This window comes from Uloborus diversus, unplaced genomic scaffold, assembly GCF_026930045.1.
Source record: "Uloborus diversus isolate 005 unplaced genomic scaffold, Udiv.v.3.1 scaffold_388, whole genome shotgun sequence".
NCBI lineage: Eukaryota > Metazoa > Arthropoda > Arachnida > Araneae > Uloboridae > Uloborus > Uloborus diversus.
The window spans coordinates 28,958-56,508 of NW_026558558.1; the positions used below are offsets into that span (position 1 = coordinate 28,958).

Sequence of the window (27,551 nt, forward strand, 5' to 3'; positions counted from 1 at the left end):
ATATTCTAGCGAAATCTTTAGCATAGTTAAGATTTAGATTTTAAATACATATAAAATAAATATCCGCGCTAGGGATTTCTCTTCTTATATAATCGTACCACAACGAAAAACTGCCATGAAACGGAGCTTCAAGACAAATGTAAAATTTCTGAATTGGCATACGAAGAAAATAAAGCAATTTCAAAAAGATCTATACTTGCTAGACCATTTATCGAACTTAATTCCGCATTGTCTGCAGATTTTTATTGACGTAGCATTTTTCTCTGTATTGGTTTCCATTACTTCTACGTTTTATTCAACATATTGCACAATAAAAGGCAAATAGTAGAGTATTGTTTAAACATTGATTTTACTGAAGAATGAATTTTGGAAAGGTTCTTACATCGTAGGAAACTATCGTCCTTGTCATCAGGAATGTAGGATTGCTCTTCGTCGCTGGAAATAATCCTCCTGTCTTTAAAAGAAATGAAGTGAAATTTAGAATCTTTCAATAGATAAACTTGTGACTTTTTTAAATAGAGTGGCTTTGATATAGATGAGCTATGACCTTGATAATGTTTACCCCTTTTTGTACACTGTTAAAAATTCAGGAAGATTTTCTGGTAATTGTTACTGTAAAATTGCATCGCCGACGCATCGCTGATTTTTACGGTAATTTATACCGGAGAAATAAGCGATCCCAGCGCCAACTGGTTGCTGTGGCCTACCGAGGAAACCGTAAAATTTTACAGTAACATTTGATTTTTACGGTAATAGTTACTGGCAACATGGATGCCAGTAACAATTACCGTAAATTTTCCGGAAAATTTTTAACAGTGTAATTATAAGTGAAGGGTAAATGTCGCTGAGTTGAGTTGGGTTGCTTTAGTAGTAATTTTTCAAAGGTATCCAACTCAAATCAGAACCAATAGCATTTCTCTTTTTCACTGCACTCCTTTGATAAACTTGTGACTTTTTTTAAGTATAGTGTGATTTTGATAAGTTGAACTATGACCTTGTTAATATTAACATTTTGGTGGTAATAGGTGAAGGGTAAATGTCGCTGAGTTGAGTTGGGTTGCTTTTTGTAGTAGTTTTGCAAAGGTATCAAACTGAAATCAGCGCCAATAACATGTCCCTTGCGCACTGCACTCCATAGAAAAAAGTAAGCATTTCAAGGTTTAAGTTCTCCTTATTCGAGCCATACTATTTAGGGTCAGGACATAAATGTAGGGCATACTAATTTGTTATTTAGTATATACGGAAATAAACAGTTTTATTTTCAAAAAAAAAAAAAGAATTAAAAAAACTTTTGAAAGCGTATTGAAACTATACCTTGAAACATCAACAAGTCATAGGCCTTAAGAAATGTTTTTGTGAAAAAAGTTTTCTGCTCTCGTGATACAGACATGCGCATTCACACGCAGAGATGTAGATAGAGAAACTCATAGACATATAAATAAAAATTAATCAATAAATAAATTCATACATACATACATTCAATCATACACACACACACACATACACACATGCATACATATAGACATCTACACAATTTGATATAAATAGCTAGATCTTGGCATTTTAATTTATGGAGATAAACTGACAAATAGTATATATGTTTGCTACATTCACAAATATAATAATACACAAATTTATAAATACTTTAAATCTACAAATACATTTGTATAAATACACAAATGTATGGATACAGACATTAGTATTTTTACGCACAATTAATTTACGTACATAAATGCACACAAATGGAAGGGTAGAGATAGGTGGACAGACAAATAGATAGATATAGATATGAACTGGGGTAGATATACAGAACGGCTGTGCACACATATATAATACAGGTAGTTATCAAAATAATGGAAACACCTGTGAAAAAAATGACATTTTAGAATGCGCTTCGTACGTAATAAAGAAGAAATCTAGACATTTGGTTTATTTAGAATTAGCAATGTATATATTCTGGTAGTAAATAGCGACTTAGTTGAAGTTCTGGAAGTCTTGGACTCTTTTTAGACGTGTCAAATGTCGGACCTCTCAAATTTTAAAAGAGGCCAAATTGATGGAGCGCATCTAGTTGAATCAAGTGTAATTGAAACATCTCAAATTTTTGGCGTTTCTAAAAGTACAGTATCTAAAGTCAGGACAGCATAAACAAAGCTCAGTAAGACATGCTCGGCAAAGCAAAATAGTGGGCGGAAAGAGAAACTCAGTAAAAGAGACCGCTGGGTATTGAAGTGGATTGTAAGGTCCAAAAAGCGAACAGCAGCAGTAAAAGTGACCACGGAACTCAATCACTTTTGGATTCACTAGTGTGAGTGATTATGGTGGGGTCAGGTAGCTGAAAAAAATTTCACAGCTGGCTACCAGTACGCCCTTTTGGATTCAGATAGTACATGGGTAGACAAGCCCAAAAAGCCCGGGATACAAATTTTTCGGGCGCTCTAGCGACGTTGATGACGTCATCAATATAGCCACCAAGTTTTGTGATGCGAGTCTACATTGCCCTCTGTAACTCGAATTTGCATTTTAATATTAACATATGTTATTAGTGATTCTTAATCAGGAGAAAACGTGCTTTCTAACGGTATATTTGACATTATCATTCATGTTAAAGAAAAAAAAAACAGAAATATTTAAAAAGTTTTTTTTTTTTTTTAAATGTGATTTTTTTTTTTTTTTTTTTTTTTTGAAACATTTTGCAAGATAACGTGGAATACAGAATATGTAACTGAAAACGTGTATTTTACTTTTTTTTCATCAAAAAATCACCTTTCGAATGGTATGTATACCTTTTATTATATTACAAACAGTTGTCGTTTACAAAACGCTATAGCATAGCACATAAAGTCAATATGGCAACAATAAATTAATGCTGGTTTCAAGAAGTAATAGAGTAACTTCAATAATGCTTGTAACAAATGTAATTATTGTATTTTTTCATGTATATGTAAATAAATTCTAAATTATTTAGGGATATTTGTTGGATTGGTTTCAAACAATTGGTTCAAGAATAAGAAACAAAAGAATGTACACTAATATCCAGAATCAACATACACTGTCAAAACAGAAATGTAAGACATCCAAATAAATTAACATCTTGCTGATATATGCAATAATAAAAGAAGCTAAAACCATGTATAAGGCACAAATTAGCAAGAAAACTGTATACAAGTGTTTCGGGGTTACAAAGAAAGCTTTTCAATGCTAAAGATGTGAGCTTATGGGAGAAAAGACATACAACAAAAGTTTTGGTGGATGGGTGTTTTGTCGGATGGGTGAAAAGGGGTTCCTTGTAACCCTGAAACATCTGTGTAGGGAATATGTAATTGGCATAATCTAAAAAAAAGAAAAGGCATAATTCTATTGATTTATGCCTTTATACGCTGTTTTATATTATTTTATTTTTCAAGCACAGAAGTATTTGTTAAATTTTTTTAATGCAATAATAACTAAATGATTTGTGTGCTTTCGGAACACTAGCCTTCATATAAGCAAAGTTTCGTACATCGCATGCTCATTTTAATACATTTACAAGATGTGCTTCGCTTGCGGCAGATACAGGGGGTAAGTTGTATAGAGTGATTTGAGAGCTCTGGAATTGTTGTCCACACAGGTTGGTATGAACCTTCTGAAGTTAGCCTCCATCGCCAGTTGATTGGCGAAGGTATTTTATAATGAGAATCGAGACTGTTGCTCCAAATTCTTGCTTGGAGGGCAGCTCGTTTGATACGTAGTATCAAAGCATCCGCAGTGAGAGGAATATTTTCAATTGCTCTATTGTTTCTTGGAAATAAAACTCATATGCAGTCATTTATATCTAAGACTTGATGTTTGATCGTAGAGATAGGAAGACTTTTATTATTTACTAATCAACTGAAAAATAGTTTAAGAATCGATATCGTATTCGACAGGTAGATTAGTGACAGTTTAAAGGCCGGTACCCGAGAAAGTAAGTAGAGGAAGTGGCATTGGTATTAAAGTCTCAAACTCAACTGCAATTCCAAAAAAATTAAACAAATCCTATGTGTCAATGAAAACTAAACACAATTGTTCCAGTTGCCAGCTAAGAAAATGGTGGGAGACCAGTATCTGGGAAAACTTGTTTGTACTTATGATAAAAGAGTATTGACGTCAACAACTATGGATATTTCAAGCATTCCGCCTGCCTCATAGAAGAAGCAGATGGCTGCCTACTTCTCCGTGTTCAGCCTGAAGTAGAGTGTGGATATACTCGCATCCTAATACGAACTGTTTACTCAGATATGATGCTGGTGATTATTTCAATATCACTGTTTCCACAAGTACAAGGTATTGGTGAACTATGGCTAGAGAATGGTTTGAGAAAATACAGAAAACTCATTCCAATTCACGAGATTTGTGTCACACTCTCACCGAAGATTTGCAGAAATTTGTTGGTTTTTCATTCTGTAACTGATTGTGACAGTTTCCACATTTTATGGCATTGGAAAGAGGACTGCTTGGAAGGTCTGGATGTCATTTCGCGAAATTGATTGCGCATGGTATCGATTCTCTACAGTTATTACTTCTGATATTGATGATGAATTTTATGATCTGTTCAGCGTTTTGTTATTCTACTCTATGATCAAACATCAAGTCTTCCGAATATCAATGACTGGTTGGTTGGTTTATTCAGTTTTAATGGTGCAAGAGCCCTTGAGGGCTATACTGTGCCAATGACTGCAGACGAGTTTTGTTTAAAAGAAATAATAGAGCAATTGAAAATATTCTTCCCACTGCAGATGCTTTGATACTTTTGATTTGCCAATCAAATATGAAGTTATAAATGATTAAAATAAATGACTAGCTACCTGCCATTATAAAAATTATGTAAAAAAGGTGTACTTATCCAATTTAAACTCAGCACATTTGTTTAAAAAACATGCATAAATAACTGATTAGATTGATGGACTAATTAATTGCCATTCAAAAAAATTAATTTTTAAAGGAATACTTATCCTATTGAAATAAAAAATCTAAGATAGCACATTTGTCAAGAAATTATAAATAAACCAGCTGCGTTGCCCGGCTTTGCCTGGTCTATCTTGAAAATAAAAATTGTGTCAAGTGACGTAAATTTAACAATCAGGCTTAAATAAATAAATTTAAACAAACCATGCAAACTTTCCCTTCCAAACAATGACGACCGATATTAAAGTACTTTTAAGAAATTAAATCTAGAAAGATGGATTTCAAAAACGTAACCATGGAAACACAAAATAAGTTTAAGGAATTAAAATGCGAAAGAAAATGATTCACAATTTGAATGAAATCGAGATTTCTTAAACATGATTTTAAAAGGCTTGTAACTTTTTTTCCTTTCGAGATAAAAGCTTATTTTTTTCGATCAAAGATCGAGTTAGATCTGGAGTAAAAAAGGTCGCTTTTTCTAATGGCGTCAAAAAGAAAGCTGTGGGACGATTCCTTCACTTTTTATTGATTTATTTAATGAAGAAGGTAGTGCCTAAATTTCAGCTAAGCCTAAAAAAATTCGAGCTAAAAACGCAAATAACTCCCGCCGTAATAAAGTTCAAGCATTGGAACAAATTGCGTAGAACGCGGAAAAATCTACCCTTTCTAACGATATGTAATATTAATATGTGCAAGTAATTTTTCACCTCCATTTTTTAAAAATTTATGTGAAAATTGGACCTAAATGGGAATTAAAAAAAAAAACTATTCATCGAGTTTTATTCGAACTGGTCTGCAAACTTTTTCAGGACTTAAAGGAACAAACTGTGAAAATTTCAGCGTAATCGGCCAGGTATTTCTCCAGTTTTGCGTGTTCAAACACACAGACGCTTTTTGGAGACTTCATTTTATACTATGTAGAGATATATGAATAAATCCTATACCCGCTTTGCGCGGAGACACGTTTTTTATTTCAATAATTATAACCTTAAATTTAAAAAAGAAACAAATGAAATGACCATCGTAGTTTGTAGCTGGATGGTGTCAGAATATCGTAATATTATTGACCATCAAAAAAATAAGCTGGTCTTCTACTAATCCCAAGTTACAAAACTTCATTTTTTTTTAGAAATGTACATTTTGTTTTTGTTTTTTTCAAGCCTGGTTGCGCCATGCCGCTTCACCGCTGCTTTGCTGGGACTGATTAAAACTCGGGGGTGACCGGGTAAACACGACATACGTATGCAACGCCGCTTACATACCATGGGGAGGGGCATACAAAGGACTACACGCTTTGGGTCACACTCTACTATGCTATAATATGGATTGAGCTGGCTTTGAAGTATAACAGTGTTTCATCAGTGGCTTTTTATCTGATTGTGAGGGACTCGTTTGAAATTGATTTGTGAGGTGGTATTCGGAACTCCAGCGCTCGAATACGCTACCTTGCGGTGATTTACAAAGCTGCAAATGAAACTAAAACATTGCCACGTTGCGTTCCACGTGTGTCTGTTGACGTAAACACAGGCCGTTTGTTCTGAGTATTTATTAACGCAATCGATGCGTCTTAGTTTGCTTTCAGCTACAGAAATTAATTCGTCCCTTAGTAGTATTCTCGAGCTTCTCAAAATAATGTTAGTTTTCATTATTTCCTTAATAATTGGTGAAAGCGAAAATTCTGGATTAACAAACTTGGATAACATTATACAAGGTAAAAATTTTTATTGTTTTGTATGAATTTGTAAGAATATGGGTTTTTTTTTAATCTTAAATTAATTAAACTTACCATATTTTACAGCAGCATTTAGTTGGAATGGAAAGTATGCAAAATATTTTCTTGAATATATTATCGTAGAACAAAATGAATAACCGAGAAAGAATTTACTTTATTCCTTTTATTCTCAGCTGAAAGGTTTCGCCAAATTTGTTTATGGTTATAGTTTTAGTATAGTGCGAGCAAAGTAGCCTTGGCGAGATTTCGCGCTTTTAGTTAAACCATTTTTAATTTTTATCATGAGTGGAATAAAATGATAGTAAGATTACAGAATTCGATAAGTGAAAAGAAATAATGGTCAATCAACTGAAAAGAAAACTACCACCATATATCCGTGAGAATTTTGTTGATGATTTGCATAACATGACACAATTAAATCGTAACTCAGAAACTAGAAAAATCGAAACAGAAAATTTTTAAATTAACCGATTCGGGAATTCGAGAGAAATAACTCAGCTACAAATGGAAAACAATAAGCGCTAGCCAAGCAAGGCAAAAAAGTATCATCTTCTTTCGATAACAATTTGTAATGTCATATTGAGTTTTCTAGCATTAATTGTTATTCTTGTCAGGCCACAATTATTATTTAGTTTTATCAAGAATTGATAAATATCGAATTCAACATCGTGGAAATAGTTGCTTAGAACTACGAACTACGTAGTTTGCATTAATCTTTGACGTTCTGTAATGCTTCTTGAATTCTCATTTCTTTCTACGTGGGCCAGAATATCCACAAGACTTTGAAAATTAATTTAAAAAGAATAAAGCGAAAAAATCATACCTACGAACAAGATCACAACACTTTTAGCATTTTCTTCGTTACCATGTGCGTTTGTTTTAGTTTTTAAGTCCGCCATTAGACAGTGACTTCAGTGCCCCCTATAGTTCGTTGGAGTTGCGAATATACAAAGGAGTATACAATTATGAAAAAAAAAACTTTTGAAGTTCTGGATTAAGCTAGTTTTGATACTAAACACCTCAAATAAAACAATCGATAAAAAAGGATTTCTTGCCGCAGTGAGAAGCAAAGGGATGTAAGTGCCAAAATTAAAAACATGGAGATAATTCGTAGGGGAAGATGCTGTACCCACGGACGGTTGTACCTACGGACGTTGGTCGGGAAATTCCGGATATCGTCGAGAGAGGTCCTAATTGGGGTTCAACGTGTGTGTCACAGCCCTCTCCAGTACCTCAGGAAGTTTCAACGCCATCGAACGAACATTTAAGATTCTATCACATTTTTTCGGTTTTAGTAGGGTCTAAGTACAAAAAAACATGAGCAATTTCTTTTTTTTTTTTTTTTTTTTTTTTTTTGTCCGTCGTGGATTGTATTATTCATTTTTGTTGTAGGTATCACTATTCCCTATATTTTGAAGGTTTTTTTCTGATTTTTAATGTTGTAAAACTGTGGTCCTGTCGATGTGACTGCTTTTCAAAATCAAAATGGCATACCTTTGTACCCAAGGATACACAACCATGTGTACCCACGGACAGCAATTTTTTGTCTCCTTGAGTCACACATGAGTGACAACAATGTGAAGTACCTCAAAATTAGTGCCTTGTCATCAACGTCCGAAATTTGCTTTCAACAATGATGATGAATTTGAAGTAGGGATAGAAGTTAAAGTGTTGAAGTAACCCCCACCTGTTGTAGGATCTACAGGCCGTCAATCCCACCTGTTTTCATTTGAAGTCAACTTTTCTAGACTTTTGTTTGTTTAATCTAAACTGAGATTATTGCGGTGGGTTAATTTGGTTAAAGGTTTCAATTTGCATATAAATTGAAGTTGTTATGTAGATACATAGATAGCTATACTATCATGAATCTAGTTATTTTTTTGTTTAAAATAATAACTTTTTTAAAGAGTTCACTGATGTTAAAGATTAAGGAAAATTTAAAAAAGGGAAAAAAATCTTCGATTAATTTTCAAAGTTTAATTTCTATTGGAGAATATGTTTAGTGTTATTTTCAATGGATGTTTCAAGTATTTCAATATAAAATGGCTTATGAAAATGTATTGAGTATAATTGAGTTCCTCAGACCTATTTATACATAATTTTTTTATATGTCCATGGGTACAAAGGCACCTGTCCGCGGGGAGAACGGGTTGTTGTACCCACGGACAAAAAAGATGGTTTTTTAAAAACAAAATTTTGAGGTTGGAAGCTTTGAGATTTTCACCTGACAAAAATTGCCAAATTAGATGATAAGTTGTAGATTCTGCCAGAACTTTTTCCCATCGATTATCCATTCCCAGAAACCAGCAAAAATTGAAAAGTAAATTTTGTCCGTGGGTACAGCAGCTTCTTCTACCAATGTTAGGAGAATTTCTCCTTTGTTTTAGGGCCTCCTGGGTGCTGCTATGAAGTATGATTTAGAAATAAAATCAATGAAAGCCTACCTAGGATCTGAACTTTTAAAGCGTTTTACTCGAACTTTTAAAAGTCCACTTACATCCCTTTGCTTCTCACTGCCACATTTGTAGTGTACTACATTTCAATAACCTTTCGCATGGAATTCTAGAACAGAGCTGAAAAAAAAGCTAAATTTTAAATTTTTCAAAAAAATGTATGTCAGACCCAAAAACAGAAGCATTAAAAATTACATTTTTGAGATAGCTCAAAATAATTGTACTGAAATGAAAATAGGGAGGTTTTGCTTTGAATTCTTAATGTAGAACATAGACAATCTTACCTGCCATTTATCTTCACAGTTGGTACATATCCTTCAACTTGCTGAATTCATTACGATATTTTTTTCTGAAAACTAACACAATAAACTTATGTTACTTATGATATGAAAAATGTTAACAAAGGATATGAAAAGTGAATCTGAAATTGAGTTCATGAAAAAAATAACTCGCAAACTTTGTTTAACTTTAAACAGTTAAATTAAATTAGTCTCTCTGTACCTATTTACCACGTACATGCAGTTTGAAGAGTTTGATCAGTCCCTGAAAGTAGCTCTGCTTTTTTAATCCGGGCCAGAGGTCGAGCAACCGTAATCCAGTACTCCCAGAGGTGTTGATTTGGAATGGGAACTAGGAGGATCTTGTGACCTCAGCATATTTAATGTGCCCCAGTCATCAGTAGCTTACACGGGAGATCATTGGTCGGCAAGCATTGAACCCGGAACCCTCCAGTAACGAGTCCAACGCCTTACTACTCTGACCTTCCCCAATTAAACAGTTAAAAGTACAATGAAGTTGTATTTACTAAAGTGGTATTTCTATTATTTTATTGCACATTTTTGTTTAAGCATTTCTTCCTAAACCAGACAAATTTTTAAAATATTTAAAACCACAAACATCGGTACATTTTGCCAAAAACTCTCGTGAATATATTGAAAGCTTTGGAAAAATGTTTTCTTCGTAGCAAAGCAAGTTATATGCTGAGTAACACATATCTCTATACTCAATGACATTTGACCTTCTTTGTTTAACGTGGTAACTCTGTCTGAAAATAAAATAATAGTTTAAAAAACTAAAAAAACACGCTTTCGTAGCAAAATGAACTAAAAAGTGAAAAATAATCTTTGGATGATAGTAGTTGACCAATCACTTAATTTTAATGTAATACAAAAAAGCGTGGGGTGCTGTCTATTTACATTTTTGCTTGGACAACAAATGGAAGAAATTCAAGACAATTGATAAGAAGCCCCCCACGCTTTTTTGTACTACATTAAAATTAAGTGATTGGTCAACTACTATCATCCAAAGATTATTTTTCACTTTTTAGTTCATTTTGCTACGAAAGCGTGTTTTTTTAGTTTTTTTAACTATTATTTTATTTTTCTGCTTTTTAGTCTTATGTTGGAGAATTATCAAGCGACGAAATTATTTATACAACGAGTGCGAGGTAATATCTTAAAGTTAAGACAAGGGCACCCCGATGGGAAGCTACTGTGAGTCATCGATGTATGTTTGCAGAAATCATATTTATATTACGTTGAAAATTTGAGATGCATTTGAATAAAAGTTTTGTTCAACAATGGTCTGATCAGCAATGAATTTCCAATTGAAGGCTCACCTAAATTTTGGCATGAAATTAGTTAAAAACAATTATATTTCATGTTCTAATTACCTTGGAACATTGGAACAAATTTTGTCTGATGCAGAAAAATTAAAGGTTTTTGTAGATATTTTTAAATAATATTTGCGAGCATTTTTTGATGTATTTTTTTAAATTTTTCCTTTTTCACATTGTTGGATTTATGCCAAAATATTGATTAAAATTGGAGGAAACTAACAATTAAAAGGGTTAATTAATTAATTTGATTATAGAATATTGCATTGTCATCGGGCCTGAGATCACGTGCCAAATTTCAAAAGAATCCGATAACAGGAAGTGGGCGAAATTTGAGCTGCAAGATTCCATTACAAGATACATACATACATACATACATACATACATACAGTGGCTCCCAAAAGTCTTCGTACACCTACGACTTTCAACGAAATAGGCCCCAATCCATTGGTTAGAATTAATATTTTGGAATAGGTATTTAATTATAAGATCTATGATCAATTTTTAACGGAGCTACATGAAATTTTTTTTAAAAATATTAAAACTTAATTTTTAAAAAATCAAAAACCAAAAAGTGCCGGAAATTTTATCTCACAAAATCTTCGTACACTTTAAAAAATGTCTATATATTATTAAATAATCTAACTTTTTATTCAGTTATTGTTTAGTAGAATATCATGCAGTATCAACAACACCTTTTAAACGTCTGGGAAAAGATTTTATTCTTTTTTCTTTCTTTATTTTTTTTTTTTTTTTTTTTTTTTTTTTTTTTGCGTAATTTCTGAGTAAGTGTTTAACCACACTTCGAGTCTTACTGTTTCTAGCTCTATTTTCGTTTCAAAGCCGTATTTTCGTAATCTAACCTCCATATATCTCTCAATATGTTACATTAAGTTCAAATCAGGAGATTGAAGTGGTATTTTCTAAACTTTAGGACAATTTTTGAGACACTAGACGCAAACGTTGAAAACCGTGTGCTTCTTACCGTTATCTTGATAAAAGACAAAGTTGTTTCCGATAGCCAAATTTTCGGTTAAAAGTTTAAAATTCGTTTTTAAAATATTTAAATGAACAGCATAATTCATTATTTCATCAAAAATTTCCAAACTATTAAGTCTTAATGCTGATATGCACCTTCACACAAGAACACCTTCACCGCTCTGGTTAACTGCTCCAACTAAGTTCTTAAGATTAAGTTCCTAATTTTTTCTTCTATTTACAATTAAACAACAATTTAACCAAAAATCTTAACTTCATTTCTATCTGTAAGTAAGACGTAATTCCAAAACGTTTTGAGCTTATTTATGATTGATTTTGTGACGAAAAGCGAAAGTTTTCTGTTTTTCGCTGGGTCAAAAAAAATTCTGCGGGAAGAGGTCCCATTTAATCCAGCTAATCAGAGAACTTGGTGAACAATTTTAGGTGAAAATTAAGTGTAAATATTTTCATTTAACTCTGCAGAAATCTTTACAGCAATCAGATATGTATTTTTCATAATTTTTTAAACTGTAAATCTTCGATCACGCTTTGTCAACTCCGCCGGTTGACTTTTTCTTACCTTGTTTTCGGTCCGATTCTTTTCTTTAAAGCATTTTATCAAGCATTTTACTATAGAATGGAATAAATTAACTAAGTTAGAGATATTTCAAACCAATTTACCGACACTGTGAGGAAAAAAATTCTAATTTCGAATGGTGTTTGTGGTTTTTTACGAATACCAGCCATTTTAAAGTAATAAGCACAATATTAAGGAATAAATAAACAAAAAATTAAAGCCAAATGACTTTTAAGGGTCAACACAATGCAAAAATAATAAAAAAACGACATATGATAAATTCTAATCATGAATTTATTGGAAAATATTTGGGTGCACGAAGACTTTTGTGGCGTATTATTTCTCTGTCTCTTCGTTTTTTAACCCATTTCAAAAAGAAGATCCGTCAATATTTTGAAAAAACTACAGGGTTTTATAAGGAATGACGTAGGAATTATGTGAAAAAATATTGGACTTCATATTCGAATTCAGTTTTGCGTTATTTCGATTTTACTAAAAAATTTCGAAGTGTACGAACACTTTTGGGAGCCACTGTACATACATACAGGTGAAGCTAATAAAAGCGTGTTAAAAATCATTAAATGATCAATGCAAACTGGAATGAGTTCTAAAAACTGTCAGGTTAAAGAATTATTTTACTGACTTCAACTACAGCTTTTAAAAAAATGTTCATTAACTATTCTTCATTCTTAAATTTCTTATCAGCCATGCGATCAGCTGATTAACAAGAACATTTCAAACGCCCACAAGTTTTCACCACATTTTGTTAGCCCCGACACACAAAGGAAGGGGGTTATAAGTCTGTGTATAAGTAAGACATGTCTGTGTATCTGTGTGTCGGTCTGTGGCACTCTAGCGCCTAAACGGATGGACCGATTTTGGAGAGAAAAAAAATTTGTTCGAAAGGAGAGTTGATCGAGAGTGTTCTTAGCTTGGTTGCGTCTTCGGATGATATTAATTAATGAAGATATTAATTAAAAACCTCAAAAAGGTTTTTCGCGATTTTTGCAGTGAAAACATATTTAAAAATTTTAAAATTTAGTTCCAAAATAAAGAGTACATCTTTCTGCATCTGATAGAATGTGTTTGGAACTTTCGTGTGATATGGAATTCAAATTATAACGCTTTTTAAAGCAGATTTTAAATACGGTTAAACCTTTATTCAAGCGATTGGTAACCGAATTCATTGTTGGCCGACAAGGAAATTAAAAGATTGATGATCAAATGATTTAAAATTTTTATCTATTGTCAGTTTCTATTTGTTAACAAATAAAATACTTGTAATTGATTTTTAATAGTATAAGGCTTTTAAAATGATTTGCAATTTTCCCTCCTGATTCTACATTTGCAACTCAGTGTTTTTTTTTTTTTTTTTTTTAATTTTTAATTTATGACGATCACTTACTTGTTTATACGTTCGTAATGTACTGAAATGAAACTTTTTTTTTTTTGCTTTATTACTCATACTTTTTCCTACACAGATGTTTTCATGGTGAAAAACAATCTATTTTTTCATTTGAAAAGTTAATATTGGTTAAAATCTAGTAAATTATGGTGTAAACAAAATTAGAATTTTACTTCAGTAGACTCTTAGAACTCTCTTAAAAACTCTGAAAGTTGTAAGTTTCTACCATTAAAACGTTTTGAGAAAAAGGTACATAATCTTTAGCAAGTTAACATTACGCGTTTGCAGGGTACCGACTCCCCTGAATTCAACTTGGAATACAAAGACAAAGTGGACAATCAAATTCTGCTTCAACATTTCTAAGACAAAAATATACTTTTTTCAGATACTAGAAAGAGTTCAATTTTTGAAGTTCTTATTGAATTCAAGATATTTCTTATTTTCTTTTTTATTTATAAAAACAAACTTCTTGAAAAAAAACATATTCCAGCAGAAGTTTTAAATATCCATTGCATGAGCGACATTTTAAAAAATGACTACCAAACATCATGACATTCAAAATTTTTGAAGATCAAATAACAGTTTTTATTTTTGAATGACATAACATTTTAAAGCCTTTTTAAAACTTCATGGCAAAATATCAGAAAAAAAAAAAATTTTTTTCCTTGTAATTCTTGGCATTCAGTGATGGTAAGTTATTCAAAATGAGTTTTATAGGTAACTGATACTGGGCGGATTGTTCTTTTTAAGTGCTGGAACGAAATCAATAGCAGCTGAACTTTTGATTGACAAGGTAATAAAGGCTGAATCGATTGTATTTCCTTCGCACAAAAGGTATCCCCCCCTCCCCCCAAGTATAAAAATACAGTGAATAAGGTTTGTTTTGTTTTTTTTTTTTTTTTTTGTTTTTTCGAAAATACTTTTAAGTTTTACAAAAAAAAAAAACAGTGCTTTCCTGGTAGAACTATCCCACTTAGTGGCTTCTCAGGTTTTTTACGTTGCTCAATTCATTTGTACAGGCGTGACATTTTTAAGTATGTTTGCACATTATTTCCGGGATTTTAAACTTTAGCTAATAATATTTACATATTTGAATCTAAAGAAATATTAGGTATTGTAAAACAAAAATATCAAACTTTCTAAAATGTTCTCTCGTGCTCAAAAAATTATAATTTGCACTTGTTGCAGGTGTTTCCAAAATGAACATTTGATTTTGAATTTCAGCGACATTATTTTTGGCGAAAAGCTTTAAAACGCGTCAAACTTTGAAAACCGCGTTATGTCAATTACCCCCATCGTACATTTCCAAATTTATTCATCCTAAGTAGTCAAAATAAAATTTTTGAGTTTAAAATTTTATATTGGATTAATTAACCTTACGTGAAGCACTTGGCGCGTTTTTAAACGTTATCTCTTAGTTAAAGCAACGTCCCCGGAATACTAAATGTCTATACTAGACCGACCGCAAACAAATGAACCTTATCAGTCATTTGAGAAAACGAATCCATTCCTTAAAATAGGTAGAGAAGGAAGAAAGTACGCGTGCCATATTTTCAAGTTTAGCGACATTTTGGAGGTATGAAAATATTGTACTATTTTCGTTATGTGATCATTTAGATCTGAAATGTTTAGGTTGCAGCAATTGCTGTAAGGAGTTGCAGAAAAGTAAGAATGACAAGCCTTGCTTTTTTTATTGCAACCCTACTCTTGCCAAATTTCAATTCAAATCAACTATAGGAGGCGTTGCAGTCTCGGACCAATGGCTGCTGAAAGAGGTTAAAACAAGCTCCATCCTCTAAAGTAGGGTGTGACCTGTCCAATGAGATATCTGCCTTGACCTCACGAAATAGAAATGTTTTACCTCTTTGGCTAGTTTCTTAAATTCCAAGGTGACGTATTCAAAATTTAGAACCAATAACGCACTTGCAAATTCCGTTCTTCAGCTTTCCTCTCCGTATCTTCCCTTCACGAAAATGGACGCTTCTAGAACAAAGCGCGGCCAAGAGTCAACTCTTCGCAGTCACAATTTATCACATTTGCCTCAAAAAGTGATCCTCCGCCGCGCCGGTACAACTGACAACGCTACCAAGCGGCAGACAAGGATGGCGTTGCTATGACGATGAATCAAAAAAATTCAAACATGTGCTTCGTAAATATCGTCTGATATTTAAAATTGTTCTTATCTTTTGCTTTTTGCTCATACACCTTTGCTCAAATTAACTCTCTTGTGCAATTTTTGCTTTTGTGAATTTTTTTCTGTGTAATTAAATTGTTAATTGTTAAATTCTCCGCTATTAATTTCTAATACCTTCGCTAGATGGCAGTAGTAGTTATACCGAAACTTATTTATTGGGATCGTTTTTTTTTCTATGTTTAAAAGGAGAAAGCGACAGGCATTTAGCATTAAGGAAGCGTTGGTTAAAGCGAAGCGCTTATCTGCTTGCCTAACAATTGACAGAAATAATTTTTCTGAAATATAAAATTAAAGTTTTAATTTTAGTCAAAACGGGTCATTAAATGAGGCTTGAAACTCTATTAGTATGAAGAATAGTATGTCAAATACTTAAACTCAACTAAAAAAGAGTAAAATAGTCTGCCAAATAAATAAATATACAGTCGAACCCCACTGTAGGAAATCCGGGATGTAACAATCCCCCCCGGTTGAAGCACACCTTTTAAATCGTCCCAACTAAGGCCCCCATATGAGCGGCTCTAGTCCCAACTGAAACTCTTTCTCGTTAATGTATTTTCAAACGCTTATAGCAGTCTGCAGAAACAATCCGATTGGGGTTCGTTATAGCTGGGTTCAACTGTGTTATGCCACTAAAAAGAAGTAAAAGCTCCATTAAAATGTAAGCATGAAGAGATAAAATGGCATCTGCAATTTCAACAGCCGGAAATTATTTCGCCAACTTGAAATGTTTCGCGTTATGATTAATTGACCCTACATCTGAATAACCATTTCAGACTTCGACACATCTGACTGCGGAGTCATGGTAACGATTTCGTTTGGCGAAACTAGCAATTAACAATGAAGTTGGAGGATTCTTTTGTATTTTTATGGAACTTTGGTACGATTTCGATAGTTGGGAATCTGGCGATCTTTCTTCATTGGCGTCAATTTTGGGTTCCAGTGCCTGCGTGAGAGGTATTTTTCGTTGCAAATCCAAACAAAGAGAACCGAAACATCTATTCACATAGGGTTACTATAAATCAGCGGGGTTACCAAAATAAAAATATTTACGCCAAAAATGAAACGACCGCGCCAGATTCCCAATTATCGAAACATCCTCGGAACTTTTAATAATTGACAACCGTAATGTTTTTGCGAAGATTTTTAAAAATCCTCAATCACGTTACCGTAGCTCTGCACATCTGACTTTAAAATTACAAAATCATATTGAACTACCTTTTAAACAGAATACTGGCCCTCAATAAAACTCACTGTTCTTTGTGTTCGCTCTTAAATGAGCAATTGCGATGAATACTCCTGCTTTTGGCATAAAATTTAAAAAATTTAAGCCTCAAAGTTCGAACGCAAAAACGTCACCCATAATGTAAACACAGAGAATCCAAATTCGTAAACACTCATTTCAAATGAACAGTGCTTCCATAACAAAAACAAAAGTTACAACATAAATGCTTGAGGCTTTACTCGATTATGTTGCATTTTGTTTATGATGGTTTGTTTAAATCACAATTCTTGAGTCCTTAAAATAAGTCAAAAATAGCTCGCATACGTTCGCTAAATTCCTTCAACACCACAGTATAATAATAGAGGAAAACCTAGCCTCGTAGCGAAGGCCTTATCACTGGTTTTGTCACGTAACCGAAAAAAGCTGACTCAGAGGAAATTTCCCAATGAAAATCGCTTTATGTCTCTTAACAAACTAAAGCTATTATTTTGAGAACAGTAGTTCACCAAACATATTATCAAAAGGTTATTTTCCAAGTTAACGCTTTTTTTTTTCTTTAAATTAAGCAAATATACACCTAAGACAGAAGGTAGGGAATAACAAGATTACAGTAACCAAAATTTTCAATGCATTGTATCATATCCGTATATGCAGTAATTTTTTAGATGACAAAATTTTTACAATTAATTTAAACAAGTCTTTTTTATGAACTCTTAAACAAAACTAGGCATTAAACAAGACAAAGATTTTCATCAAGAGAAAGATAATTCACCAAACAATTAAAATTATCCCATAAAACGTAAAATAATCCACGATTTAAGAAAAAAAAAGTCATTAAATAAAAAGTGAAAAGTTAGATTAAAATACCCCGCAAGCTGTAAAACATTTCAAGAAACCTTCATAAAAATGTTGAATAATCCGTCAAATAAAGAAACTGTAATAGAATTTATTGCCAAGTTGTAAAATACTCGAAAGCAATATAATTTAAAATATAGTATTTTATTATCCGAGAAGTTTTCTTTGCATCAGAGAGGATACAAGAATTACAATAAAATTTACACGGCCCAATTCTCGCACAACGAACATAGAATCTTAATGGTCGGAAAATAACTTGACGTAAAACTAGGCTTGCCATTATTGTTCCTTAATAAAAACTTTTTAAGAAAAAAATTGAACCGCCGAAAAAACTGAAAAGCAAAAAATAATAAACCATTTTAATTAAACCTTAATAACTAAATTCTTAAACTGATGTAAGTATACCTAAGTATATATTTTTGTAATAATTTAGAGTTTTTAATTAACCTTAATAACTCAGTTCTTAAATTAATGTAAGTATACCTAAGTAATTTTGAGTCGGTGCCAAACAAGCAAATTAATTATTTTTGTAAAGCGTGAGGCGCAGCGGTGGCGTATGGCGACACGCCCCTTCGCCGGAAAATGCCGAGCGTTCACGAAGTTAAACCCGAACGTCGTCGAGTGGTCTCGAAGAAGCACGTGTCGAGTATTTGGCTGCTACTGAGCTTTTGCCTCATATACAACAGTCAAAATGTTTATATCATTGTTCATCATACTGAAGAATGATTTCTCATCTTGTTAAAAGCTCAAATAAATGGTTTTGTGGGTCATAGTATTATTCAGCGTAAGTATGGCATAACAACTGTAGCCGTTAATTGCATACATGGTCCTGAAGATTTTTCTCACTGGTTGTTTGCCTCTCTCGTGCGAGGTCCCAAAGGTTTCAAAGCTCCAACGATAGGTACTTTTCGTTGTATACGATCTACTAGTATTCATGATTTAATGATGGCGTGTGGAGGGAGCATTTTTTGAAACATTTATGTTTATCGCCGGACATTTCACATTACATTGCTAATTTTATTTGGTTATTTCTTTAAATTTAGGTAATTTAGGGATCTTTGTTTATTTATTGTTTGGCACCGACTCAAAACTACTTAGGTATACTTACATTTATTTAAGAACTGAGTTATTAAGGTTAATTAAAAACTCTAAATTATTACAAAAATATATACTTAGGTATACTTACATCAGTTTAAGAACTTAGTTATTAAGGTTTAATTAAAATGGTTTATTATTTTTTGCTTTTCAGTTTTTTCGGCGGTTCAATTTTTTTGTTAAAAAGTTTTTATTTTATAATTTTTTGTGGCTATAAGCTACTAATGTGGATATAATCTGTATGCTTATATTTTTGATTACTTTTAAAATAGCTACCTACCTTACTTTAGCTTATAACATATATATATATATATATATATATATATATATATATATATATATATATATATATATATATATATATATATATATATATATATATATATATATATATATATATATATATATATATATATATATATATATATATATAATCGTATTTTAACAATTATCTGTTGTGTTACATAAATAATTTTAAAAAAGCAGGCTTTATATACTAACATGGGTAGGCCTACAAAAAATGCTGCTCGGATGAGGAAAAGATGTTTAGAAGAATCTATTAATGAGAAAGAAAAAAGGTTGGAAGCAAATAGAAAGATAATTACATTAACACGTTCACAGGAGAGTTTAGGTCAGCGCGAGGAAAGACTGTCGAGAATGAGAAGCTACAATAACGATAGGTTATTGCAAGAAGGTGATAAGCAGCGCGCTCGTCGTTTAGATATGATAAGAGAGCGACTTTCAAATGAGAGTGAAGAGCAACGCGCTCATCGTTTAGATCTGATAAGAGAGCGAGTTTCAAATGAAATTGAGGACGAACGTATACTGCGTTTGGATGCTGCTCGTAACCGTTCAGCAATGGTGGTACTTCACGAATCTTCCGAGGAGAGAACTAATCGTCTGAGCGCCATGCGACAAGCAGCTCGCGAGCGAAGAAACCAGTGTAACGCAGAAAACTTTAAGAAATCAATTAATGTTTATGCTGACTTGTCGTGTTCAATATGCAAAAAAAATTTGTATCCTCAGCAACGTAGGAAATTGGAAACTAAAAATTTAGGCTCTATTTTGCCTAACGAACTGATAGCTTTAGGTAATATAATTACTTGTTCACGATGCTCAAACAATATTAAAAACATAAAAATCCACCCCAGGCCTATTGAAACAAAATGTCGGTAGCTGCAATACCTACAGAAATTGATGAGTTATCGGAAATTGAGAAACGATTTATTTGCAGAGTAGTGCCATTTCTTAAAATAATAAAAGTTCAAAATCATTTGAGCCAAGACTGGTGCGAAGGGCAGGCAATCCTTTTTGCTCAGGATGTGTTCGAGCTGGCGGAACAACTTCCGCTTGAACCTAATCAAACTGGATTAGTGCTCGTAGTAGAAAGTCGTGAAAATTTAGAACATTCTAGGGAGTTTCAAATTTATATAGATAAACTTCAAGTGGCATTGCAGTGACTCCTAAAGAATAATGCACTGTATAAAGATGTTTGTGTGCATTTTCCTACTATGATCGATATTTCTACGATAACACAAATTGCTGACGAACCCGCACATGTTCATGACAGTGAAGAACCAATTGTTGAACGGTCAACTGTTAATAAAAATAACTATACTGTCTTGCAAAATAGTGTATCTATACTACATGGGTCCTTTCATTAGGGCAATGAACGATTTAGTCCACAGTCACGTGGTCGACAATGCACAGGGATTGCAACTGTTGCTATTGTGGCAATTTCTTTGATCAATCCTAATGATTGGTGCAAAAGTGACATAGATTATATGTTTCTGGTAGGAGATAAGTATTATAGAGACTGTATTGCGGCTCGGGTTAACCCCAATCCTGAAGAAGCACACATAGATTATTTGGCTGCAACTGAGCTTTTACCAAGTATCATATACAATAATCGAAAAGTTCATATTAATATTCTTCATGAATCATCATTTAATGGTCACGCAGACAACGACAATAGTGGAGAAGGATTTCCGAATTTGTTAAACGCTCTAATAAATGTATTTAGGGATCATAGTTATGCCATACTTACTATGAATAATACAACTGTAGCCGTCCATTGCAGACCAGATCCTGGAGGTTTTTCTTACTGGTTGTTTGACTCCCACGCGCGAAGTCTAAAAGGTTTCAAAGCTCCAACGAGAGGTACTTCATGTTGTATACGATTTACTAGTATCCATGAACTGCATAATATCGTGCGTAGAAATTTGATCATTAAAAACACATCTGTAAGTGTGTCAACTGGGAATGTTTTTTCACTGACACCAATTACGATAACACCCGAAAATACACTAAAAAAGTTAAATCAAGGTAAAGAAAAATCTTCAGTTCTTCAAAAACAACGCCAATCATTACGAAATTCTTTTCCAAATTTATATGGGAACAACTTCTGGGAAAATTCTTTCCAATGAAAAAAGAACTATCAAAATCGGACGAACCTGTGAAAAGTAATGACTGGTCATACATGAAAAAAAGAACTTATATATACGGGTCGACTTGAGAACCTCCTCCGTTTTTTCGTCGGTTAAAAAACTAATCCTAATTACAAATACCAGAGATTGAGAGGTCTACACTGCCGTGGGCAGGTCAAAGGCAGTAACTGCATTTTTTTTTTTTTTTTTTTTTTTTTTCATTTTGTCATTTATTGTACGTTAGCTTTGTTGTACAAACTAACTTATTTGGTTTCCGCTGAAAAAAATATATAACTCCAACATTTTCTTATTGTTAGTACTACTGAATCCAACACACATTTCTTCAAATATTTCGAAAACTCATTTCTGCAGATACTGCCGCTTACCTGCCCACGGCAGTACACACGAGAGACATACAGGTCTGAAGCTCATTCATTGTGAGCTTTTTTTTTTTTTTTTTTTTTTTTTTTGTAATACCCAACTCAGAATCAAAAAATCTTGGAGTGAACAACTAATCACCCCCTCCCCCCCCTTAGGGTAGGAATTTTTCCCTCAAATTTATAGGGGAATTACTTCAGGCTATACCCTTTCTAATAAAAAAAGAATATTCAAAATCGGACTATTCTGTAAAAAGTTATGTGTGGTCATACATTAAAAAATATATATATACAGGTACGTGTCGACTTGAGAACCTCCTCCGTTTTTTCGTCGGTTAAAAATAGCATGTCACCATCACTAAACTTCGCCCTATTTTTTCATACAAGTCCTGAATATAAAAAATGTTTGACGACTGGCACTGAAAACTAACCCTAATCACAAGTACCAGAGATTGAGAGGTCTACACTGCCGTGCAGGGTTGGCAAAAACCCGGGTTTTTTTTAAAAAGCCCATGGACCCAGGGTTTTTTGAGTTTTTTTAAATAAAACCCAAAAAAACCCAACTAAAGCTGGGTTTTTTTAAAAGAAATGTGGGTTTTTTTGTCTTTTTTTAGGGAAAACGTGGGGTACTTGTAGCATATTGTAGCGGAAGTATATGGACAAAGCGCAAAAATTGTCTTGGGGTAAAAAAGCTGGAAAACTAGTTAAAATCCAGCGTTTTCTGAAGAAAAGTATAAAAGACGACAAAACCCAAGAATGGTGAAGTTTCAGATTTTTTAGTTTTCATGATTACCAACAGTTAAGGCAAAGTTACTTCTCGAGTGAGAAAATCTATTGTTCGTTTTTAATTGCTACTACTTTTTTTTTTTTGCATTTTACTTTCCTATATTTCATTTTGTTATGCAAAACTACTGTAGAACCTCAAATAGTTTTTACTCCCTTTTTACTGAATTCCAGCTTAATCAAGATATTTCTTTCAATTTTATGTTGCCAGTTTTTCTATTTCTGTGTACAAACTAAGAAATATTAAACTTTTTTATAAGATAATGAAAATACTGTACATCCTGTTCTGTTTTCTGCCCGACCGTTTGAAAAACCTGTTAATTTCTATAAAATATACCTTGTGTTTATTCGAGATTTGCCACGTGTTTGTTTGCAGGAAATAATTCACATGAAAGCCTTTTAGCTAGAGTAGTTTCCTCTGTACAATCTGCAAATATTGGGAAAATCAGACGTGACAGGACTTAGTCAAAATAATTTGAGTCCATTTATTTATCAGTTAAAGAAAAAAGTTAAAGATATTTATTTAAAATCTTTGAAACATTTTTTTAATGCTGTTAACAGTTGAGAAATACTATTTCAAAAAATTCATTTTTTATGTCCAATGTCTGAGGTGAAGAAGAAATGAAAAAGAAGTTTAAATTGTGAAAGTATTTCAATTAATTTTTTAAAAAAACTTCTCAAAAAATTTAAAAAACCCAAAAGTGGGCTAAATAATGGGTTTTTTTAAATGGGTTTTTTCAAAAAAACCCATTGGGTCCAACCCAATTGGGTCCAATCCGGCCAACCCTGCTGCCGTGTGCAGGTAAAGGGCTATAACTGCAATTTTATCTTTTTCTTTTTTTTTTTTTTTTTTTTTTTTTTTTTGCATTTTGTCATCATTGTTTGTACGTTAGCTTTGTTGTACAAACTAACTTATTTGGTTTCCGCTAAAAAAATATAATTCCAACATTTCCCAGTTGATAGTACTGAATCCAGCGCACAATTCTTCAAATATCTCGAAAACTCATTTCTGCAGATACTGTCGTTTACCTGCTCAAGACAGTACACACGAGAGACATACAAGTCTGCATCTCATTCATCGTGAGGTTTTTTTTTTTTTTTTTTTTTTTGTTATACCCAATTCAGCATCAAAAAATCTTAGAGTGAACTACTAATTGCCCCCCTTTCCCCACCCTTAGGGTAGGATTTTTTCCTTCAAATTTATATAGGAACAACTTCAGGCTATACCCTTTCCAATAAAAAAAAGAATATTCTAAATCGGACTATTCTGTAAAACGTTATGTGTGGTCATATATAAAAAAATCTGTGAGTGAACAACAAATCTCCCCCTTTTCCCACCCTTAGGGTAGAAATTTTTTCTCCAAATTCATATGAGACCAACTTCAGGGTATAACCTTTCCAATAAAAAAAGAATTATCAAAATCGGACTATTTTGTAAAAAGTTATGTGTGGTCATACATTAAAAATCTGTGAGTGAACAACAAATCAACCCCCTTTTCCCACCCTTAGGGTAGGAATTTTTTTTCAAAATTTTTATGGGACCACCTTCGGGGTATACCCTTTCCAATAAAAAAAGAATTATCAAAATCAGACTGTTCTGTAAAAAGTTATGCGTGGTCATACATTAAAAAATATATATATATATACGTGTCGAATTGAGAACCTCCTCCGTTTTTTCGTCGGTTAAAAACACAAAACAGCGTTGTTTCAACTGAAAATTTTCTGACTTGAAGCCTTGAAGCTCTCAATTCTAAAAATACAGACAAAGTAATAATATCAATGCAAAAAGATATATCTCATCAAAAACAACCCTGCTGTAAACATTTCTCCGCAAAGAAAACCTTTAACTTTCCGCACAAAAAAAGGCCTGCATCCTAAACCCCAATGATATCTAGTTTGCCCGTCAAGTATCTGCCAAACTATCATCCTCCCTCTTCGCCTCTTTCATCACACCTACTTCCATTAGAACCTCCTCCCAACTTCAACTCCTCAGAAATATGGATAGATCCTTTAAATTATCTTGTTTGGCTAGAAACTTTTTGCTCACCAAGCCACCACTTCACTTTAAAAAGCTTCCTGCGGAACAGGATAAACAATTTAAAGGATCTATCCATATTTCTGAGGAGTTTAAGGTGAGAGGAGGTTCTAATGGAAGTAGGTGTGATGAAAGAGGCGAAGAGGGCGGATGATAGTTTGGCAGAGATACTTGGCGGGCGAACTAGCTATCAAATTGGGGTTTAGAATGCAGGCCTTTTTTTTTTTTTTTTTTTTTTGTGCGGGAAAAGTCAAAGTTTTTTTTGGCGGAGAAATGTTTACAACAGGGTTGTTTTTGATGAGATAGATATTAGCTAAGAACAGTGCTGCACAGATTAGGAAAATATCAAGTGGTGAACGAGGTGTGATGAAAACAGCTGTGTGTTGGATGAGTGATGAGATTTTTTATGTTCCTCTTATCCAAAAATAAAACATTTTAGAAAATAAATATATTTTTCTATAACTTATTGTTATTTGTAGTGTTTATTGATCGCCTGTTATAAATATTTGTTAGTTACGCAGTGACTCTTTTAATTTGAGAATGTGGTCCATCCATAGCAACCGGTTGCCCCGAATGCACCACGTGCTAAAATATTTATTTTTAAATTTTCATTCTTTATTGTGTATATTTATCATGAAAGTGAATTTTATTATTAAAAGAGAAATATACTGAGAAATTGTTCCTATAATTAACATGAAATTTGAATTGAATTTCCTTTCCAAGAAAATCGAAAACTGTTATGTGGTTCATTGACGGCAACCTTCCCCTAACTTAATATTTAATAGAAATAGCCATAAACTTTATAGCGAAACACGGCTCGAAAAAGAAAAATTGCAAGAAATGAAATATAATGTAACATTAATAATGTTGCATACTTGTGAAATGTTACAGCTAATCCTTTTACATATTTTTCTTTGCAAAGAAATGCGCAGCAATAGTGAACCATATTTCTTTGAATGTTATGAATAAGAAAATAGACTTAGCGCTTGGCAAACATAATTTCCTTAGGTATGGAAGACGTCGTCTGCTACGATCAACACCCGCCGTTGCTAGGATACACACCAGTCACATGGTTTGGTTTGTGAGCAGCAAAAGGGTTGCCATAGCTCTACTCTTATTATCTTAACAACTTAAAACAAAATGTACATTTCTAAAAAAAATGAAGTTTTGTAACTTGGGATTAGTAGAAGACCAGCTTATTTTTTTGATGGTCAATAATATTACGATATTCTGACACCATCCAGCTACAAACTACGATGGTCATTTCATTTGTTTCTTTTTTAAATTTAAGGTTATAATTATTGAGATGAAAAACGTGTCTCCGTGCAAAACGGGTATAGAATTTATTCATATATGTCTACATTGTATAAAATGAAGTCCCCAAAAAGCGTCTGTGTGTTTGAACTCGCAAAACTTGAGAACTACCCGGCCGATTGCGCTGAAATTTTCACAATTTGTTCCTTTAAGTCCTGAAAAGGTTTGCAGATCAGTTCGAAGAAAATTCGATGAATAGTTCTTTTTTTATTCGAATTTACGTCCAATTTTCACATAAATTCTCAAATATGGGGGTGAAAAATTACTTTCACATATTAATATTGCATATCGTTAGAAAGGGTAAAATTTTCCGCGTTCTACGCAATTTGTATCAATGCTCTAACTTTATTACGGCGGGAGTTATTTGCGTTTCTAGCTCGAATTTTTTTAGGCTTAGCTGAAATTTAGGCACTACTTTCTTCATTAAATAAATCAATAAAAAGTGAAGGAATTGTCCCCCAGCTTTCTTTTTGACGCCATTGGAAAAAGCTACCATTTTTACTCCAGATTAAACTCGACCTATGGTCGAAAAAATAAGCTTTTATCTGGAAAGGAAAAAAAAGTTAGAATCGTTTTTAAATCAAGTTTAAGAAATCTCGATTCCATTCAAACTGTGAACCATTTTCTTTCGCATTTTAATTAATTAAACTTATTTTATTTTGTGTTTCCATGGTTACGCATTTTAAATCCATCTTTCTGGATTTAATTTCTTAAAAGTATTTTAATATCTGTCGTCATTGTTTGGAAGGGAAATCATGATGTTTTTTTATTTATTTTTTACTCCTGCTTGTTGAATATCGTCACTTGACACAATTTTTATTTTCAAGGTGAACCGGGCAAAGCCGGGCAACGCAGCAAGTTAGTCTATAAATAAAACAGATGGATGAGGTTTTCACGTGGCAGCCCGTCAGTAGTTTCCAAATTTTTTCATGGTCTCCAACAGAGTGAAAGTTGTTTTTATGCTACCAGGTTAGGTTTGCCTCGACTATAGTGTGGTGCATAGATGTAGTATGGTGTGGTGTTGATTCTTCCACGATCCTGATGATTACAGCGATGATCACCTCGATTCGATAATAAAAAAATCCTCTATGTTTTTTTCTTAGTTATTAATTGAAAGGGTCACGAGTGGTTCAAATTTGAAAATAAATCACCGTTTCTTTGCATTTGGTTATCTTTTACTTCTTAACGTTTAGAAGGGTACAGGGTCATTCCATCGTGATGAACATAACATTCAGAGGCTCTGTTTCGTTGCATAACATGAGTTTTAAACGTCTAATAACACTGAAAAGCAAATTTTATCGAATTTTCTGTTCCACAATGTACTTTGGGTGTGTCCTATAGATTTTAAGGTGCTGAAAAGGAATATATTTGCAAAACTCTTCTATCACCCTCCAATTTTAGGAAATTTCATTTATAAGTTTTGGATTATATATGCTATCTTATAGCAATTAAAAGTTTATTATATTTTTCTTTTAGATACATTTGATCCATAGACACAGTTTTTTACTCATTACAGCGATAGAACATGTAACAACAGAGTAGAAACCGAATTCACGTTGATAAA

General features: G+C 32.9%; 1 protein-coding gene across 1 annotated transcript in view; it reads right to left on the reverse strand.

The window, feature by feature from the left end:
* The window catches only part of LOC129233407 (sialin-like), a gene marked incomplete at its 3' end in the record, with an annotated part of 52,727 nt that overhangs the window by 20,312 nt on the left and 4,864 nt on the right, over window positions 1–27,551 (reverse strand). The window contains exon 2 of the mRNA XM_054867436.1: window positions 383–435. Coding sequence (XP_054723411.1) covers window positions 383–435 — 53 coding nt within the window. The remainder of the gene's footprint in view (window positions 1–382; window positions 436–27,551) is intronic.